This window comes from Corapipo altera, unplaced genomic scaffold, assembly GCF_003945725.1.
Source record: "Corapipo altera isolate COAL_440 unplaced genomic scaffold, ASM394572v1 239, whole genome shotgun sequence".
Taxonomy (NCBI): Eukaryota; Metazoa; Chordata; class Aves; order Passeriformes; family Pipridae; genus Corapipo; species Corapipo altera.
The window spans coordinates 70,600-90,600 of NW_020884938.1; the positions used below are offsets into that span (position 1 = coordinate 70,600).

General features: G+C 41.2%; 1 protein-coding gene across 6 annotated transcripts in view; it reads right to left on the reverse strand.

The window, feature by feature from the left end:
* Window positions 1-1,216: 1,216 nt before the first annotated feature.
* The window catches only part of PPARA (peroxisome proliferator activated receptor alpha), a 31,888-nt gene continuing 13,103 nt past the window's right edge, over window positions 1,217-20,001 (reverse strand). For 4 of the 6 annotated variants that reach the window (XM_027660846.1, XM_027660843.1, XM_027660844.1 and 1 more), the window contains exons 3-8: window positions 14,814-15,058; window positions 12,999-13,159; window positions 11,528-11,666; window positions 9,200-9,402; window positions 5,963-6,410; window positions 1,217-5,785 (exon numbers count right to left, since the gene is read on the reverse strand). In XM_027660846.1, coding sequence (XP_027516647.1) covers window positions 5,538-5,785; window positions 5,963-6,410; window positions 9,200-9,402; window positions 11,528-11,666; window positions 12,999-13,159; window positions 14,814-15,021 — 1,407 coding nt within the window. In that variant the 5' untranslated portion in view covers window positions 15,022-15,058 and the 3' untranslated portion in view covers window positions 1,217-5,537. Of the gene's footprint in view, window positions 5,786-5,962; window positions 6,411-9,199; window positions 9,403-11,523; window positions 11,667-12,998; window positions 13,160-14,813; window positions 15,059-17,691; window positions 17,890-20,001 lie in introns of those variants that run through there. The other 2 variants (XM_027660847.1, XM_027660848.1) reach the window with 2 other exon arrangements.

Sequence of the window (20,001 nt, forward strand, 5' to 3'; positions counted from 1 at the left end):
AGCAGAAAAAAGATTAAAAAACCTCTGTAAGTACACTGGAGAAAAGAAAGGAGGAAACACCCTTCCTTCGGGTGGGCTCAGTTACAGCGGGTCAGTGTCCCAGTGTACAGCAGTGGCTCCATCAGTACCTGTCACACGGTGTTCCTCGCTGCCAGCGGGACTGAGGGAGTGAGCACTGGGAATCCAGTAGAGCTTTGACAGACATTACACAAACGCCTCAGGAGACAACACACCTCTACGGTGACACTGATCAGGTGAATATGTCAAGCTGCAGCAATTTGAGGAAATCAAATTTTCTGTTACAAATAAAAGGCAGGAAGTCCAAAGGATTGCTAGAGCACTTGTAACAGATTGTGCTTGTGGTAACTGCTGTGTTTGGATTACAGCAAGATAAAAAGTAGATACCTTTGAAAGGTACCTTTGTCCCTGTATCTCATTTCCTCAGCAGCATGCTGTAGGCAGAGACTGGCACACCTGCATCACAAGACACAGAATCCCCACGAGCAGACTCCGAATTCAGTTCTATTTAAAATCCTACAGGAACGCTCCCATAGGAAAGCCAATAGTGGCATTTCAGCATTGTGTTTTGCACTGCCAAATCATAGGTTTGAAAATGCATGTACCAAAGCTGCAGCTCACCGTCAGGGCAGGGGGCAGGGAATAATCCTGAGCACACATTGTCACTGCCAGTGAGCTCAGAAAACAGTTCCTCAGAAAACACCAGCACTGGCACACCGAGTGCAGCTTTTTTTTAGCTCTTTTCAGACTTCAAAGGAAAACGAGCTACCAGGCTGCAAAGCAAAGATTAATTCAGTTCTACAAACTACCTTTTGTATTGGTGAACTCAAGTTAAAAACCTTGATTTTGGGATTACAGCTCTTCCTCAACTAGACTTGCTTTTATTAAAATCAAATAAAAGGAAGTCTATGTTCTATGTGAAAATGTATTTTAAATTTTTGTTACAACTGTCAACACCAAACACTGGTAACTTGCAGAATTTGTGATGGTTCTTCACAAACGATACAGCAATAAAGACCAGACAGGAATAAATAGCAATTTGTCTTTGACTTCAGCCTCTTCATCCTTAGCCCATAGAAGTAAATATTTCCTCACTGTACAAAAGGGTTCACAAGATAAAGTATGTAACAAATATTTAAATTAAATAATTTACAAATTTTTCTTTAAACACCTCCGTAATTAATTTAGTCAAACTTTATACCTTGCAATTATATTCTTGTATTTTACAAACTGAAACATGAAGAAATGGTATTACATTAAATTAAAAAAATCCCACAAAGTCAATAATCTGAGATCAAACCCACATATAATTTAAATCTCTGGTGGTAAAAGAAGGGTAATAAAGCTGAATAAACCTAGATACAAAAATTATATGCAACCAATTATCAGGAAAGCACTTGAGATATAAGCAAGCACCAGATACCACGCTCCACCAGATCCAACACTTCCTAAAGGACGAGGGGTTTCTGGGAAGGACCGTTATTTGTAAGACCTTGTGACTGAACAGTATCACAACAGCTGCAAATGCATTTGTGAAGTGCAGTTGCAGATTTTCAGCTCAGTCCCGGGGAGCTTTCCAGGAGGGACAGAGTTGAACTGTTCCTCTGCAGCCACGGCAGGACCTTCCTCAGGGGCCCTGCCTGAGGTGGTGCCCGAGTCAGTCCAGGTTCCCCATCAGGAAGGAAGAGGAAATCCAAATTCAATCATATGTGCCCCAGCTCTCGTGATGAATAAATCTCCCCGAGTTTCAGCAGTTTGAATAAACAAACAAATGTTTAGATGCTTATTATAAGCTCTTTGATGTGCAGCCCTGTGCCAGCTCTCTCATGAGAACGGGCTTAGTGCAGCCGCTGGTATTTCCGAAATCTGTGCAGGACAGAAACAATGCAAAACTCTGCTCTCTGGCAACACTTCAGCTCTGAACCAAAGCTCAAAGGCACATGGAAATGGCAATTAAATACGAAATGTGGTTTCTTTAAATGCTACAAAAGATGTAGTTTCTGTAAGTGGAAACTTTCCTACGACGTGCCAATTTGTGTTTAAAACAAAAGTGGGATTTGAAGTTTAAAATGGTACAAAGTAACTGATTTTTTAAAACAGCACCTTTAAAGAAAATATTTCAGAAGGAGAGAAGAACAAACATCAGATTTCCCTAATACTTGGCACAAAACGTTCCTTTTTTTCCTTCTCCTCTGTCAGAGTACCCCAATAAATAAATAAATAACCCCCCAAACAACCCTCAAAAATGAGTAAGCTGTAGGTTTGCTGAAAACTTATGTCATACCATTGTCTCTCAGGATATTTCTCTATCCATCTGCTGTCTCTTGGCTTAAGCTGTGGTGCCTGGTTGCTAACCCGAGCTCTTCTGTGCTATGACAGTAAAACAAGTTATGTTGGTAAGAATCTGATCAAAACTGTACCTTACAAGACAGTAATTCTTTAATACATTTTAAATCCTAAAATCTGATTACTTTATTTCCCTCCATAGAAGGGGTATTTTAAAATACTAGATGATCTGTACATAGGGCAGATGCTGAAGTAATAGACCAGAAATAGATCTCAGACTAGTTCAGATTCCAAACTTTAAAAAAAAGGACACAAATTGAGTAATGTTAAAATCTGCTTGGCCAAAGCCTGCTGCAGACACCTCCTGAAGGAGCAAATGCAATTCCTTAGAAGTGTAATGTAGAAATGAAGAACTTCTTTTGGCCATTAATGCTCAGGAAGGGAATTGTGTACCCTGTGTCACTCTTTAAAGTGACTGTGGGAATGTGCACAGGGCAGCAGCGTGGGCAGTGGAACCCACCCAGAATTTTAGGCTGTGTTAACATCTTGTTCATATTTCTGTAATTCAGAGATGTGTTCTTTCTTTTTTTTTTTCCTCAACAAAGGTCTGCAATTTAATTTAAAACAGAATTAAAACTTTAGTGTCCAAGGAACTAGTCAAACATTGCTTGGTGGTTTTCAAATAACAAAAAAATTATGTGCTTTTCTAATGCTGATAATAGGACCCTGTAACAAGCAGCTGCTAAGACAGCTAAATGTCAAGTCTTGAACTGAGTTATTCTGTTTTCAATTCTTTATAGCTTTGCTGAGAATTTAAGTATTCTTAAATTATTAAGTTTTATTATTATTATTTAAATGATTAAATTTTCCACGTTTTTCAAGTGTTTCACTACAGTGTTTTAGCCACCTTTGAGAACAAGAGCAGAAAGAATAGTTGTTGGCCACACTGACTGCGTCTGGTCTTCCTGAGGACCTTCAGTACACCCAGACTATGGAACACAACTTTGAAATTTGCCCTTTGCAAAAATCAGAGCTTTGTGGGAAAAAAATTTCAAGTTACCCTTTTTTTTTTTTTTTTTAGAAGATAAACTTAACAGCTGGCTGCTAGAGTTTCAGTATGCCAGCCCAGAATGGCTGATATTTTGACAATTTTTTGCATTAGCAATATTGCATATCAATTATTTCCACACAGGATGTTGTAGGCCTAGACCCCATAGCTCCTCAGTGCAACGGGGCTGACTGGGAGGATGAAGCAGCAGCTTAGCTGAAATCCTGCCTGTGTGTCTGAGGGCACTCTGCCTGCTGCTCTGAGACACAAAAGGCAGCCCTTTTCCCATCCACGGGTTCCTGGCAAGGCCAACGGCCTCTCAATGGAGCGTTTGAGGCCTGTTCTTCATGCTGCCGGTTGGCAACAGCCAAGGGGAGGAAGTTTTGTGCACATACATTTACTCTTCCTCTCCTGCCCTAGATGGTCACAAAATTTGAGGCCTATGCTTCAGTATTTTACACTAAATATACCTGACCCTAAAGCCTCTGCTCATGACCCTCTCCCAGATAAACCCCAAGTTGCCTTTAAGCCTGCAATTTATCCAGTGTCCATAGGCCTGGACAGAAACAAGCATTGCCACTGAGACAGGGATCACACTGTGATGTTCTCACTTCATCAGTCTCACTCAATTCTTGCAGTGAAGACTCTGGTGTCTCCAAATGTGTACAATTAAACAAATACAAAGTGTCCTCCTGTGCCACTGAAAGCTCAACTGTAGTGAAAATGCTCAGGTTGACTCCTGAGACCTTGGCGCTATGAAACAGAAAGTAAAATTAGGAAATAATAATGTGCAGTTACCATATCAAAGAAACAAAAAGGAACAGAAATAGCAGTGCCTTGCATGCAGCTGTCACTTCTGGGCAGTACTGTCTGAGGAAAGAGCCCTTAAAGAAATGAGGCCATTTCCTTATGGCTTATTTTGTATGAGGAGTAAGGTACAATTGTAAAAATCAGAGTTTATCTTAGGAACACGATAGACTTACTCTCAGCTGTGCTGTCTTTCCTATTATTACACAGTTCAACACCTACAGACACTGTTCTTGGTAATATTGTCACCTTATCCCCGAGGACAAAACAACGGAGCAAATGCTTGTATCAACAAGGCCTAAGAAGGAATAGAAAGTAATATATCCAGGTGGATAATTGGAAAAAATGACGCAGTGTATTCATCAGAAAAGCAAACAGGTCCAAACAACTATAATACACTTGTCAAGGAGAAGGTGCTTTTTCTGTCTAATCATTCCTTCACAGTCAGCAGGAATCGCTGTAGCAGAATGCTGTGAAGGTGAAATTCTTTTTTTTTCTGGGCTAGGATCAGATTTTTCAATCTCTCCAAAACTCTTGCTAATTCAAAAGAGTATTTCTAATTCAAAACTGCATCTTGAGCTGTAACAAGTTCTCCAAAATATACAGGGTATATGACACATTTTACCTCAGGGACATTTCCACATTTCCTTAAAACACTTCCGAAAAAAAGAGTTCCATCACTTTATCACGTTTACTCTTCAAAGAAACACCCATTGGAGCAGCTCTGCAGTATTTTAGATAACTATTTGGATTTCGTTTCATTTCATAAAAGAACCAACTTTTAAACATGCTAATCCTAAGGTATGCCAAGGTAAAACTATGTGAAGCTGCGCATCATCTAATGGAATTAAAGCAGCAGTGGATCAAAGGTCTTTCCAATCTTTAAGAAGTGTATGGACAGTAATATCCAGCCATTTGGTACACTTAGACTAGGAAAAGGTGTTAGCTGGTTTCAGTAATTACCATTAGGCAAAAGTGCATCGTCTTTCTGATTGTGTATACACCTGGAGGGAGATGGCTGAATTTGTTATATTAATTCTAAAATGACTAAGCCAAGAGGAAATAAAATTTTGTTCATTTCTGTTACTTAATATTCTGATTTATTACACAAATATGTATTCCTTACCAATCTTCAAATTTCCAAATAAAAGAACCATTGTAAGACACTTCATTGAGCACTCTGACCAGAACTTTTTTGCAGAACTCTTTCAAAAGAAGGCAAAAGATCCCAAACCAAAAGAATTGTAACACTCCAGTTCCCCAGTCTTAGATTTTTCCTGCTCTGGGCTGAGTGAACAGCACGTGACTGTGCAAGTAGTTTTGCTCCCATCTGTATTTCTGTGTCTTTAAATATTGTGAAAAAAAATACTAAAAATCCTTAATACATATCCCTGTAGATTTCCTGTAGTAAAGGGTGTAAATGTGCATCAGATTCAGTCTTCTTGATTATCTGAACGAGCTGAGCGTGCTCTGTGACAAGCTGTCGGAGGTCAGCCATTTTCTGGAGAAGTTTTGGGAAGAGGAAGGTGTCATCAGGATGGTTGGTTTGCAAGTGAAGTTTCAGTACGTGCACAATGCTCTCCTGCATTTTTTCAATGTGTCCTACATTTACGAGACCGGGACGATCTGTTCTCAAAACAAGCAAAAGAATACATGTCATAATGTTATAATGACTCATGAAAGTATAGTTAGAGGTAGAAGTGAATCTTCAAGGAGGGTAGAAGCTTTTCCATTAAAATTATTAATTCATGTGAGGGAAATTGTAAGATGTACTGCCTTAGAGAGCAAATATGTAATGCTTACCTCCACAGCAAATGATGGCAGCAACAAAAAGGGATATATCGCTGTCATCCAAATCCAGTGCATTGAATTTCATTGCAAAATCAAATTTTGGCTCCATTATATCACAGAATGGCTTTCTCAGGCTTTTCAGGAACTCCCGGGTTATAAAACCATTCCCATAGGCTACCAGCATCCCGTCCTTGTTCATCACAGAGGCCAACATGGCAAATATGGCTTCATAAACCCCGTACTTTAATAGTGTCACTTGATCGTTCAAGTCCAGGCTGGAGAAGCCAGGGATGGATTTGGCAAACTCAGTGAGTTCGGTGACGGTCTCTACAGACGTGCACTGGCAGCAGTGGAAGATTCGAACTTCTGCTTCCTTGTTCTGAATCCCATTGGCTACCAATTTTGCCACCAGGGTCTTCTCTGCCATACATAAGGTATCCATATCATGGATAACAAATGGCTACAGAGCAAAAAAAACCCAAAACACTAATGTAGTTATTGAATAAAGGCTATTAATCATTGGCTTCCTACAGAATAGGAATTTTGATGAACTTTGATTTACATGCTAATCTTTCCTATTTCTGCATCAAGAGAAACACTGCATGACAGAACTACAAACTGCAATACCTAACAAGTCTGCTCTGCAAACAGCACCGCAAAGTGTATGGCCTGTCTTTAATTTAGTTTGATCTAAGTTATAGTGAAGTTCCAGCAGTTCCTGGGCTTAGTATGCATATACCCACCTCAGAGCAAGTCCCAGAAGGTTCACAAAAGACTTGTATTACCTGCTCCAGAAGCCCAGGCTACTCTGTCTACACTCCTATCGATTCCTAAACTAACTACACCTGATGCACATCGTGATGCTTTCCTGAGGTATCCTAGGGGGAATACAGACAGTCATTTCAATAGAGGACCAGAATGTGAACCCTGCATTACTCCTGTGTTTCACTATCAGATTTTCAGAAACCATGTCCCAGCTGTCCCACCTTTCTAACTGCAGCTGGTGCTGCGTCACCTCTAAACACAGAATCCCACCAGAATGTCAGACAACATAACCCCCTTTGTTTAGAAAGGGATGTGCGTTACAAACTGACAAGCCACTCTCTCAAAACGTCCTATCAAAAGCAGCATTCAGCCTTTCTTCAGAATAATCAGAACTCAAAAATATTTTGATACAGATCTGCAGAGCAATAATCAAAACAAAGGGCAATCCACTAAAGAAAAACAACAAACCCCAAAGCTTCCCAGCCTAGTAAAGTCATGGCAACTGACCTTGAACAGAAATCTAGTTCCATACACACCAAGCACCTTTCCTCTGCTGTTCTGCTCATCTCAGATTAAATGCCATGAGAAGCACTTGGTGGTCTGTTAGAAACTCATAGGATTCATTTATTTCACTCAGAAAACTGTCAAACAGGTGAGTTTCCTATGGTTGTCCACTTTTGAAATGCTTATGGCAACTACATATTCCATCTCTCACTAGCACAGAGCAGCACTTTCTCTGGGCAGGTGGATATGAGTGCAAAGTGACAAAGCAAGAAACCCACCACATCTCTAAATCCTTTCAAAGCTGTACACTACCTTACACACAGTTTTTGGAATTTATCATAATTTCACTATGCAGAAAACAGGTATGGCCAAGGACTTAGGAGCTAAATTTAAAAAATTACACCTTAGGATCACGAGAAACGCTCGTTCATTCTGAAATTGATTGCAGAGGTGCCATAAATTAGGATTCACTGAAATCAGCTGTTAATGTACAGCTTCAAAACAGGTGGGTTGCTAATTACAAGCAACAAACCCCTTCTTTCAAAATTTGTTTTTCTGCTAAAGAGTCGAAAGAAAATTAAAATGTTTGTTTTCTCAAGAGATGATGAAATAGGTTAAAAACCCTCTCCTTTTCCCTGCATGTTGAAAAATTTGGAAGCATAATACGGGAGGTCTGATTTCTCCCTAATTGTTCCGTGTACATTCCCCTGACACGGGAGGCACCACGGGCTGCTCCGGCGTGTGCCTGTGAGCACGCACAGGCAAACACCAGGCCTGGGCTGCAGTGCTCTGGGACCCAGCCCTGCGTGTGTGACACACCTTGTGCCTTACGGCTCTGACAGCTGGGGACAAGCAGGAAAGGGACTTTCTGCAGAAACCCACTCAGTGAGGTGTTAAAGGTGGTATTTGCTGTAGCCTTATGGCAGCTTCTACCCCATAAAATGCTTAGGCCCGTGCTTAATTTTATACATCTCTTTAATCCAATGAAAAAGCCTGAGATAATTCATGTGTCTCTCTTTTAATGCAGAAAGCTGTAAGCTTGGCTAGACTAGACTGCAATATGCCAAATCCCATAATGTAGAAGACAGTTTGCTTGCAATTTTTGTAACACTCATCCCCACACTTACATGGTTTTCATTATGGCACACAAAAACCTCTTCCCTGCAAGTTTTTCCTGAAACTGAAGTTGTTGGTAAAATAAGATACTTATCTTCTACATATAAGTAACAAAAATCGCAACCGAACTTAAATAAATATGCAGAAAGTGAAACAAGCCAGTCCTTACAATGATTATACACTTTCCTCTGCTACAAAACAAAAAGGAGGTGGATAGCATAGGTAGACCTTGGCTACATTATCCTGAAAGAAAAATAACTTCTACAGCATACGTGTCTTCACAACCTCGCTCTGCCTCTCAAAGTAACTGTACAGTAAAGAGCAGGAGGGCTGGGGGATGAAATGGCCAGCACTGTAAACAAAAAATCACACACTCATTTTCTTTCCCCTCCTGCTATTCATATTGTTCTGATTAAAATAAAAGTCATGCAGAGCTCCTGTACAGCCTACAAGATAATAGTATTTATTCTGGCATTTGTGACAGAAAAACATTATAATTTTTTTTCCCACTGTCATAATAGGAAATTAATTTTGAACCATTTCCATCCTATCAAGAGCTATTCACATTCAGATGTCACTTTATTTTTTGATTAAAAATTAATTTTCATTCCCTTGTGTGTCTGTTACAATTTAATATTATGAGTTTCCACTTACAAGTCAATCACCTGACTTTCCTAAAGCTTCTTACTATTCTGATAGGGGTTAAAAACAACCATATTAGTACAGGTATTCTTTTTGAATATTTCTTGTCTGTAGGAGCGTGATATTTATTTTCAAAAAGATTTGCTAAAGAGTTTAACGAATTATTATGGTCACCTTATGTACTTGCCAGCTTTATCCTAAAGTAACAGAAAAAGTACTTACCGGATTGTTATTAGTTTTCCCTGCAAGGATGATTCTGGCTTTAACCTTGTTCATATTGAAGTTTTTCAGGTAAGCATCATGAATTCTTTTGGCAAGTGATTTAAGATCTGCCATTTCTGAATCTTCTACATTATTTTCACCTGTTAGAATTTCTGCTTTCAGCTTGGCCTTCTCAGACCTTGGCATTCTTCCAAAACGTATTGCTGATGGGAAGATACAATTGTAAAACAAACTTCAGTTATAAAGAAATTAAAGGCTTTTACCATTGCTGATTAGAGTAGTGCAACTTCCTGTCTAGAAAAACTGAGGTAGAGGTGAAGAAATCTCCTCCTTTCCAACACGGTTAGTGGTGACTAATACAGTAGGTTAGTGTATCAGGAAATGTTTCAGCACACAAACTGGTATCTGCAGTGAGGTAGAACACATGCCTTTTCCCTCCTACATTACCTAGGTACTCGTATTTTGTTTTCTCCTTATTGTGTTCTACAGCTCCCAGCGTGAAACTCAAAGTCCAGGTTGGGAATTGTAACCAGCTGAGTGAACTCCTGGCAGGAGCTGGCAGGGAGCACACACACCAGCTGGAGAGCTGCAGCAGAGCCCAGCCCGGACCCGCTGCTGGCTCCAAACATGCCTGGGTACGGAGGTCTCCTGGTTCTTGGGCAAGTGCTCTTGCCATTTAGCTATAAACCAGGTATGTCCACCTCCTTGGGTTTCAGTTTCAAACCAAACCAGCTCCACTTTAGAAAGGGCTGCACCCGTGGGAGGCGTGCAAGGGTTTGAGATGGCTCATACAGCCAGTGACTCGTTCTGCATTTCAGCTCCCCGGCAGGGACCTCGCTGCTTGGACTGAGCCATTCAGGGCACGGGCAGCAGTAGGCCTTACACGTGCCCAGGGCGTCTTCTCAGGAAGGAGGTGACTCTAGACATGATCTGACATACAGCTGTGGACTTCAGTGGAAGTCCAACATGGAAGGCCTGTTTGGAATCTGGCTTAGGTGCTTCCTTCCCCTTACGGGTGGGTCATCACAGCAATCTAATGAAAAGTGGAAGAACACCTGCTCTAAACCCAAACGTACAGTTTTAAGGTCGTGGCTGTAGTTCTGGCTTTAGTTCTGGTTTTAGTTCTAGCTTTCTTCCTGAGAAATATTGCCAGTGTCTTAGTTGGGTGAAACAGCTTCAAATGGATGTCAATGCCTTCCAACTGGCACAGCTCCCTGCTCAGCTCCCGCCCCTGAGATGTCACTCCGCTGGCTGGCACGCTCTCCCCGAGTCTGCTGCTTCAGGATGGTTATCACCAGTCTTGCAGAGACTATCAACCACCTCCCAATGGACCTCAGTCTCAGTCAGGACTCACCACAAGGGAGCAGAACCAGAAAGTCAACTCTCCTGATGCCTCCTGCTGGGACTCCTGACTACAATGTCATAAGCAGCTTCCCCAGCCATGTTCCCACCCCAGCTATCTGGACTGCATAGTTTCCTTAGGAAGTTTGTCTCCTAACCCACAGCTTTTTACCTAGCCCAGCATTTTCACTCACTCCCAAATTGCACCTGCCCCCAACAAGTTCAGCCCTGGCAATACCTGACCTATGCAGGGAAAGCAAACTACAGTCATCTGGCCAACAAAATGTGCTTTCTCATGGCTTGGCCTCTCCCATGTTGCTCAACAAGCTGTGTCCTGCCTCGTGGGTTGAAACTGGCCTGTAAGCCACAGGCTTACCACCCTTATCTTGAATCACTAACACAAACAACAATATAACTTTTAAACTGGGTATCTAAATGCTCTGAATTTTTACCATTCTATTTATCAAACAACCTACTGGATTCTTGTGCCACAGCCAGCACAGACCTTCACCCTCCCACCCCTCCCCACTTTCTGAACCATCTGCCCAAGAGCTTTTGCACTATAACCTGAAAAATAATGAAGTCTGCTTTCCTACAGATTTCTGTCCTACGTCATTCCCTCTCACAATGAGCTAGTTGTTCTCCTCCTACTCCTCTACAAAGCCCTTGATCAGAATTCTTCCAGTACTGAAATTTGTTTCAATTGGAGTACTGGTGCCAAAGTTCTGGGTGAAGAAAGCAAATAAATGAACGTTCATATGGACAAACTGACATCCAGCACAACTGTGTAAAGCTTGTAGTGGCACATTTGGCAGCTCTGTACCAACTACATGAACCCACCAGGGAAACTGGTGTCCCCCGCCGCAATCTGTCCCATAAAAAATCTGAGGTTCAATCCATGTGTATGAGTAAAAACACTATCCAAGTGCCTGCTTCCAGCAGCAGGCTCTGGGTAGGAACAAACAAATTAAGGGCACTCTTACCTACCATTATGTGACATTCCAACTGAAAGGCACTTTTGAAAACGACAGTACTGGCACTTATTACGATTTTTTTTCTGAATTTTGCAGTTGCGATCACATTTATCATAGGCGAGTTTTAAACGAATTGTTCTTCTAAAAAAGCCCTATAAAAAGTTTGAAAAAACAATATGTAATGTTAAAGAATGCTGACTGTTAAGCTTCAATCATACAGGCAATTTTTTTTTTATTGTTTATTGATGTGACTCGCAGAACAATTCCCAAGGTATGACCTGTCTAGAAGCACGAACACACACAGTGCAGTGGTGGTCCAAGGGCAGGTTCAGAGTGGAGAACATGAAAGGGGGGAGCAGCTCTCAGCCCTCTCTCCTGGGGAAAAGAACCAAGAATCCAGAGTACCTGAGCAGATTTGCACTTAGGGATGAAGCAAAACAGTCACATTTTGCTTTTGTTCCTGTTCTCTCAGGGTCCTCTGCCAGAAATACCCTCCATCCTCCACAGTGTAAGTCCCACACACCCAGAGAATCACCAGGTTTTCTTCACCCAGTGCATGTGAGGGGTCTGAGGACACAGCACAGGGCACAGAAGTGCCAAGGACACACAGCTGAGTGTTGCAGCACAGCCTATACCCCAGCAGCTCTCACCATGATGTCTCAGTGCTGGCTACAAACTCTGAAACCACGGGGTCAGCAAACCCACAGCCAGCCCAACCTTGTGTATCACATGACACAACAACATGGCATTTAGGCTGGGGACACACCTGGCTGGGGACTGGTTCCCCACCTCCAGCAGATACTCTGCATTATTCCCTACCATTTATATTCACGTGATCATATTCTGACATGGTGCATGAAAGAAAACTGTACACAGAAACTACTTCTCTCATATTGTAATGCAGAAAAAAATCGAAAACTAAAACATCAGATGAAAAAGAAAAGAATCTTATAATTCATGGGCCATATTATCCCAAAAATTATACATTAATGATGAGAGTAATTTGCCCCAGAGATGTGCCCTGGCCCCAAAACTACAAGAGGCACAATGCCAAGTGATTCAGGCACAATGTGGCGGTGATGAGAAATTCGGGATTTGTCGCTTATAATGGAGACGTAGCAGACTGGCACACTCCTTGCAGCCATACTGCCAACACAACCCAAACACTAGTGGAGCAGGAAGGCTTTCATTTTTGATCACAGTTTGGTGTTTTAAGTTGTTTTAGTGCTTAACTAACTATATCCAGAATAGCAGTGTTAAAATGATCATTGCAAATCACTCCTACTCGATAAAGGTCTGCTATTGAGTTATGGTGTCTGAACAATTTACTCCAGAAAAAAGATCACAGATATGTTTATATTTAAATAATTGTAATGGCTAGAACTGTCACAATTAAACCTTTCTGTGCCAAATGTTTATGCTCATATTACCCAGTAAATAAAGCAACGTGATTTAGGTTCTTAAGAAGAAAATGATGACTGTACCTTACAGCCTTCACAAGCATGTACTCCATAATGGTAGCCTGAGGCTTTATCCCCACAAATTCTACATTCAATGTTTAAGGCTCCACTGGATGATTCATCTATGCTACCTGGAGCTGTGGCAAAATTAATGGATGAAGGACTGGATGCTGGTGAAAGGGTGTCTAAAAGAAAAAGGAACACTTCATAAACACTATACTATCCAGGTTGATACAATTTCTAAATTAAATTAAAACCACACAAAAAAATGAGCTTTTTCTAAAAAATAATCTTGAGTTAACAGTCATTAAAAGAACTAATAATTTAACCATAAGTGTTTGAAAAATAATTCATATTACCAGTGCAAACACACACAAAACACAGAGTGTACCTTGCTACTTTTGATGGGACATACAATGTCAACAAACAGAAAGCTTTGCTGAAGTGACTCTGGAAACAAGAACTAGAGGGGTGATAATGGACTCAGTAAATACACACCACACTCAGATATTTTATGTTTTGCTTATAATGGGAAAAGCATTTCTGAACTGTACAACGAAATAAACTCTCCAAATGTGTTACTAGTAGATGAAGATGTTACAAAACTAACAAGTTCCAACCTTAATTATTTCAATTAATATTTCCACCTTGTGTAAGGAAAATATTTTCTGAGGCCAGGATTTCTTCTATCTTCTATCTTGCAACTTGCACCACAAGACTTCAGCAAATTAATGGGTGTGTTATTTTAACAGACAGATTAAGAAACACTCATGAATGTAGGTCAGCAAGTATTATGCTGGAAAAAACCTTGGCATAGAACTGAGAGTCGGCATTGCCAGTGCTGCCAAGCCCACAGGCATCAGAGTCATCAAGAACAGCCTAAGCCCCAGAATTTTTTTTAAAGTGTGGTTTCTTTTTACTTGCCTTATGGAATTTGAGCCTTGGAAGTTTACATTTTGCATCTTCTTTAACCACAAAACCAGAACATTTTGCAATGAACACTGAATACTCAGATGAGAAGGTGACACTAGAAGGTGATCTAAATCATTGTAGGGCCTGTACAAACTTACAAATAATTGCAAAACCCCCTGTCTGAAGGCCTATGTTATAAACACACACAGACATATATAAAGCCCATCATAACTCCTCCTGTACAAGGGATCCCTCTAATGAGAATGTCTGCAACCAAAAGGGAACCAAATCATAGTTCTACGAACATCCCTTTGGCCAATAGTGCCAAGAGGCAGCTCCCCCTGCTCCCTCCCAAATTCACACAGCTCTGTTACTGCAGGTTTTGTAAGGTGGAACAGGGATCACAGGCCGGGAATCAACTGAAAGTAAGAAACCCCTAAACCCAAACCCTAATGTCAACCAACCAGAAGGTTAATTGTAAACTACTTCAAATGGCTCTACAGCTAAAGGGTTTGCAACCCCCCAGGTTTAACAGGAACACCTCACTGACGTCACCACAGTGTCCCACACCCTGCAGTGATTCCTGTGCTGATCTCTCCAGCAAAGCCTCTCACAAAGGTTTTTGACTCTGGACTATGTAATGTATGAGCACTGAGACTGCAACTGGCTAGTAATAATGATTTTTTAAAAATTATCTTGAAAAAGGTGTTGATAATAACGGTAATTTACATCAGAAACTTCATGCTACAGTCATTTTTCAGTGACATATTTCTAACTAACTTAAACCTTAAATATTGTAAGACCATGCTATGATCAGTTTATATATTTCTAGTGTCTCTCCATCATAAAAAACAATTTAAATAATTTTTTAATTTCTATCACTATATTTATAAAAGAAAGGTTTGTGATAAACCAAAATTCTCTTACCTGTTATGACTGAGCCATCAGATCCTGGACCATTTCCCAGTGACTGGAACTCTGTTAAGCTTAAAGCACCAGAACTATCATCACCTAGAGACTGGGAGAGGTCTTGAATGTTCTCCATATCTTGTAGGAACTCTCCAGATAAAGGGCTGTCTATATCCTCCTCCTCCAAGGGAGTAAGGGGATAGAGCTGGTTTTCAGTGTCCACCATTTTGATCAAGTAGAGCAGTCACTTAAACTTCTTTACACTGGTGAAAGAATAATTTTAAAAAAAAAAATCAGAATATTAATTTTTTTCTAAATACTTGAACCAGTTGCAGCACACTGGATAAAGGAATTCTAATCCAACAGTGGAGTATTATACAACATTCTGTTGCTCTGGAAGCTTTATGCAATATGAATCATCAACAACACAGGGGGAGGGGGGAAATTCCCCAAAAGACTTCAATATGAATGAAAGTTATGACAAGATCAATCTGTAGATTGTTGTTTTCTCTCCATTGCTGAGAAAAGTTACAAACCATGTTTCTAAGAAGGCACTATGCACTTCCCACCAAAATTTATAACAAACATCAATATTCCACTCACTCTTCTTGAGCAGGAGAAAAAATGAGATGCTGTCACTAACTTGCCATCTCATACTACAAAGACCTTAGTACTAATTTATTTGCCCAACTTCTTGGAAACAGGGTAGTTTTAACTACAAAAGGAAAATTATTCTGTATCACATAGTGCAGCAAATAAGAATATCTAGGAGACCAGTGAAGGGAATTTACCCGTGATTCCCAACATCAGTTACAGACAACAGGTGTGTTTCTGTCCCAGCTGTGCTGCCAGGGAGAAGCTTCACACACCCCAGCACCCCCTGTGCCCTGGGCTGATCCCAGAGGTTGGGCAGAGTGAGGGGGGATCCTGCCCCTCTGCCCCCGCTGAGACCCCCCTGGCAGAGCTGCCTCCAGCCCTGGGAACAACAGCACAAGGATGTGGAGCTGCTGGAGAGAGTCAAGAGAAGGTCCCAGAGATGCTGCCAGGGCTGGATCCTTCTGCTCTGGAGCCAGGCTGGGAGAGCTGGGGGTGCTCAGCTGGAGAAGAGAAGGCTCCAGGGAGAGCTGAGAGCCCCTTCCAGGGCCTAAAGGGGCTCCAGAAGAGCTGGAGAGGGACTGGGGGACAAGGGATGGAGGGACAGGACACAGGGAATGGCTTCCCACTGCCAGAGGGCAGGGATAGATGGGATGTTGGGAAGGAATTGCTGTGAGGGTGGTGAGGCCCTGGCACAGGTTGCCCAGAGAAGCTGTGGCTGCCCCATCCCTGGAAGTGTCTGAGGCCAGGTTGGATTCTTTAGGAACGTATGATCACATACCCAAGGCAAGTGGCACAGATTCCTGCAGATACTCTGACAAAGATTTTAGGGCTAAGCCTTCTGCGTGCATTCAGAACAATGCCTGCAATCTCACCAAGACTCGAGACACAGAGACGTTTGGCAGATGAAGAGTCCCTTCCAAAACATTACTTTGACAAAGAAAGAAAGAAAGAAAAGGAATCAAGTGCAAACACTCCTGGTTAACATCACCAGTTATTCTCTGGCAATACTTTCAATCTCAAACATCTTTGTACCATTTCTCTGTTGAGGCAGCATGAGTAAGCCCAGTAACACCTGGAACCAGCTGTGCTGTTTGCTCTTGGTTATCTATCAAAGTCCCTGACATAGCCAGAACACACTCAAACTGAGAAATGAGAAATCACTTGTATGGACCTGTGAAAACAAAGTTACATTGCTATCCCCGAGATGGAGCTATTTTGTGACCAGGGAAAAGCACAAAGAAACCTCGATGTACCTTGGTTTTGTGATGATAGCTGAGAACAAGTGTTCTCCACCAATCCAAACGAGACTAACAAATTTGTCTCCCTAAGGAGGCATCAACAAAAAAGGAAGGAAAGGAAAGGCTTGGGAGTAGAACTCTGAACATGGCAACAGCTGCCTGGTATTGCCCAAAGTGCACCATCCTTTTCCACATTTACAGCCAGTATGAAAAATTCACCAGCCTTTTGAGCTAAATTTATATAAAAACAACCTAACAGCTAGTGAAACATAAATTAAGTGCTTCTTGTTTTAACTATTACATACCCTTTTGTACTTTCAAACACTACAAGTAAATTACTGCTGCTTAATCATTACAGCTCTTGTCAATGATTAACTGGTACCTTAGCAAGCATACCCATTTCTGAAGACTGTCAAAATACACTCATATTTTCATTACTGAAAAAGTTATAACTGATTTTTTTTATAAGCACAGAAAAACTTTAAATAATATGTCTAGTATTCATGCAGTAAACTGCCTTCTGGCTTCTCTGTGTTCTGGGCATGTTTCCACATGCATATGCTTTCATTGGCAGGTTTCACATAATAGGCATTGATTCTTGCTTGTATGAAAATAAAGCTTCTAAAATAAAAGGGGCAGTGAGTATGAAGCTCATGTAAGTAATATTCCCAGAGAGTGTTTTGCTTTACAAAAACCTGTACATATTACAACAGTAGATGTGGTAGCTGCAGCGTGATGATTCCACTCAAAGATTCGTGTCTTTTAAGTCTTTACAAAAATTCTGTGCCACAAACATATTCCCAGAGGATTTTCTTAGTTTCCCACATAATACTTTAGTCTCCATAACCCCTTTCCTACCCCTACATAAAACATGCACAAAGTAAACTGAAAACAAGAGAATAGAACATAGAAAAATAAGGACACAATTTCATGTAATTATGGTTTTAAGGTTAAACAGGCTTTACTGGTGCTCTCTCACATCCCGTTATCTCTGAAATATGCCTATTTTCAAAGGAAGCCTTTCCCACCACCACACTGCAAACATCCACTGAGTAACTTACCTATAAACCTGGAACAGGTCTCACAGAACTCACAGATTATCCCCGAAGAGCACCCAATTGTGCAGCTGTCGGCTCTTTGCCTCAGTTCTGGAAAGGGATGGAGGGACACTGAATCCCCAGCCCTTCCACATTTAATACTTGCCCCAGCAGGGGTAATCCCTGTAAGGAAACAGGTCTCTGAGATGCAAAGGTCTCCGGGAAGCAGTGCCAAAGTCTGAACTTATTGCATACACAAATTGATCGTGTAAAGGGCTTGCGTGCAAATACCAAGGTTAAAGTTGAAACAATCATTACCTCCAGGTCACCTGGAGAATGCTGGGGCTGAAAACAGCACATGTAAAACTAGTGATTGCAGTAGATACTTCCAGAAAAGTTAGGCAAATAGGAAGAGCCCTGAATATGTAAGCTGCAAGATATTTCCAATATCCTGATTCGACACATAAAAAAACAACTGAAAATAAAATTTGGCACCTAAAATGTGACGCTCAGACTTCTACCTGGGAAAGGATGCACATTTTCTTCTCTATCACGTGACAATTGATTCAGTTTCCATACTCTGTAACCTTACATACTAGTGATATTTTATATTTTACAGAGTATTAAGAACCTAAGACAAAGAGAATTTACTATGCTTGTGATGGAAAATTTTCCTAAGCAACCCCTTCATCAAGACTGCCAGTACCACACCCCTCTCCTGAAAGAACTTTGTCTTTCTTCCCTTTGTGCAGTTGTACTCCAAGATAGCATATGCAACTTATAAGTACCCTTGCCTTTAAAAGAAACCAGAATTCACATACCCTAATTTTGAAAACTGATAGTAGAACTATAAAGGTAAGATCTAAAAAGTTATGTGAGGAAAAGTTCCATCAGCCGTGATTCCGACTCTCTCCCCAGTCCCACGGCAGGGCAGGGAGCAAGAGGCTCCGTGGGGCTCGGTTGCCACCTGGGGCAAAGCCATGACAAAGTGCTAAAAACAAGATGGGAATATTTCTTTTTTGGTTTTATATCACTTAGCCAAACCCAAGGAAAACTTACGGAGACAGGAAGCTGCGTTTTTTTGGTCCCAGGATTTTCTGTCCCCTTGGATTTTAAAAGACATTGCCTGGTGTGTATTACAGCTCAATGTCCCTGAACAGGACCACTCATCCCCCTTTTAAATGAAACCTTTCTGCTTTAACTATTCAGCTGCATTCCAGACCCTCGTGATTACATATTCACAATTTCCTCCAATACTTTCTTTTACCTATGTAACACATTCGTTATACACTAAACAGTTATAAAAATTGTTTGTTTTGCCAGGATTACTGTTTAAGATGTAACTAATAACAGGACAGCAACAAAACCATGCAGGAGATAATTAAACTATTTATTTCAAATATCATATCCTCTCACTTTCACACAGATGCAGTTACTAAGGGAGCAAAAAATGACAAGGCGGAAATTAATTTTCAGCAAACAGAAATAAGAGAGGTAATTCAGCTCACCTAGTGTCAGACAGCTCACTTAACATGTTTGGGTTGAGTGGAGCTCAATGGAATTTCCAGAGCCGTGACTAATCTTCCAGGCCATGATTACATCCTAAAGACGTGGTACTTTTCAATGAGGTCCCTTCCCTGATCCAGTTCACTGCAGAGCCTTACAAATATTAGTGCTGGCTCAATGCAGGGAGCAGAAATAAGCAGCTGGGGAGAGGGATACACGTGCTGCATGGCCAACAAACAAACGTGCATGCAGAGCCTGAGCCTCCCCTGCAGGATGCAGCGACAGGTCTGTAACCCTGGCACCTGCACTGCCTGCAGGAAAGAAGTCAGTGCCTCTTCAGGCCCCCAGGAGAGGTGAAAACTGCTTTACAGATCAGGCAGCATCTTTATTAGATTAAGTGGTATTATCATCTTTTGACAGGGCCATGGAGGTCAGGATCATGCAGGCTGGTATGGGCACATCCCCCAGATACTCATCATCGTTCCAGCACTAAAACTCCCACAGGAACCCAGTAAATGGAAGATCTGGGCATTTACTCTGAGTTGAAACAACATGCTTCAATAAACAACTAAAGTAAAATAATAGTTCCAATGTTGGAAACTCAAGCTGAGACTAGAATCTAGCTCAAATAAAGTCTTCAGCTGCTTGTAAAGAATAAAGCAACATCCTAGCAGCAAATGGCTTTCTAAGAGAGAATTTTAAATTCAACAAGGCCCTCAAGAACCTGGTAACTAGGAACTCAGCTCAGAACTCTTTACATTTACACTTTCTTATTAGACCAGAAATAGATTTCATCACATTTCATCCACAGCATTAGACTAGTAACTC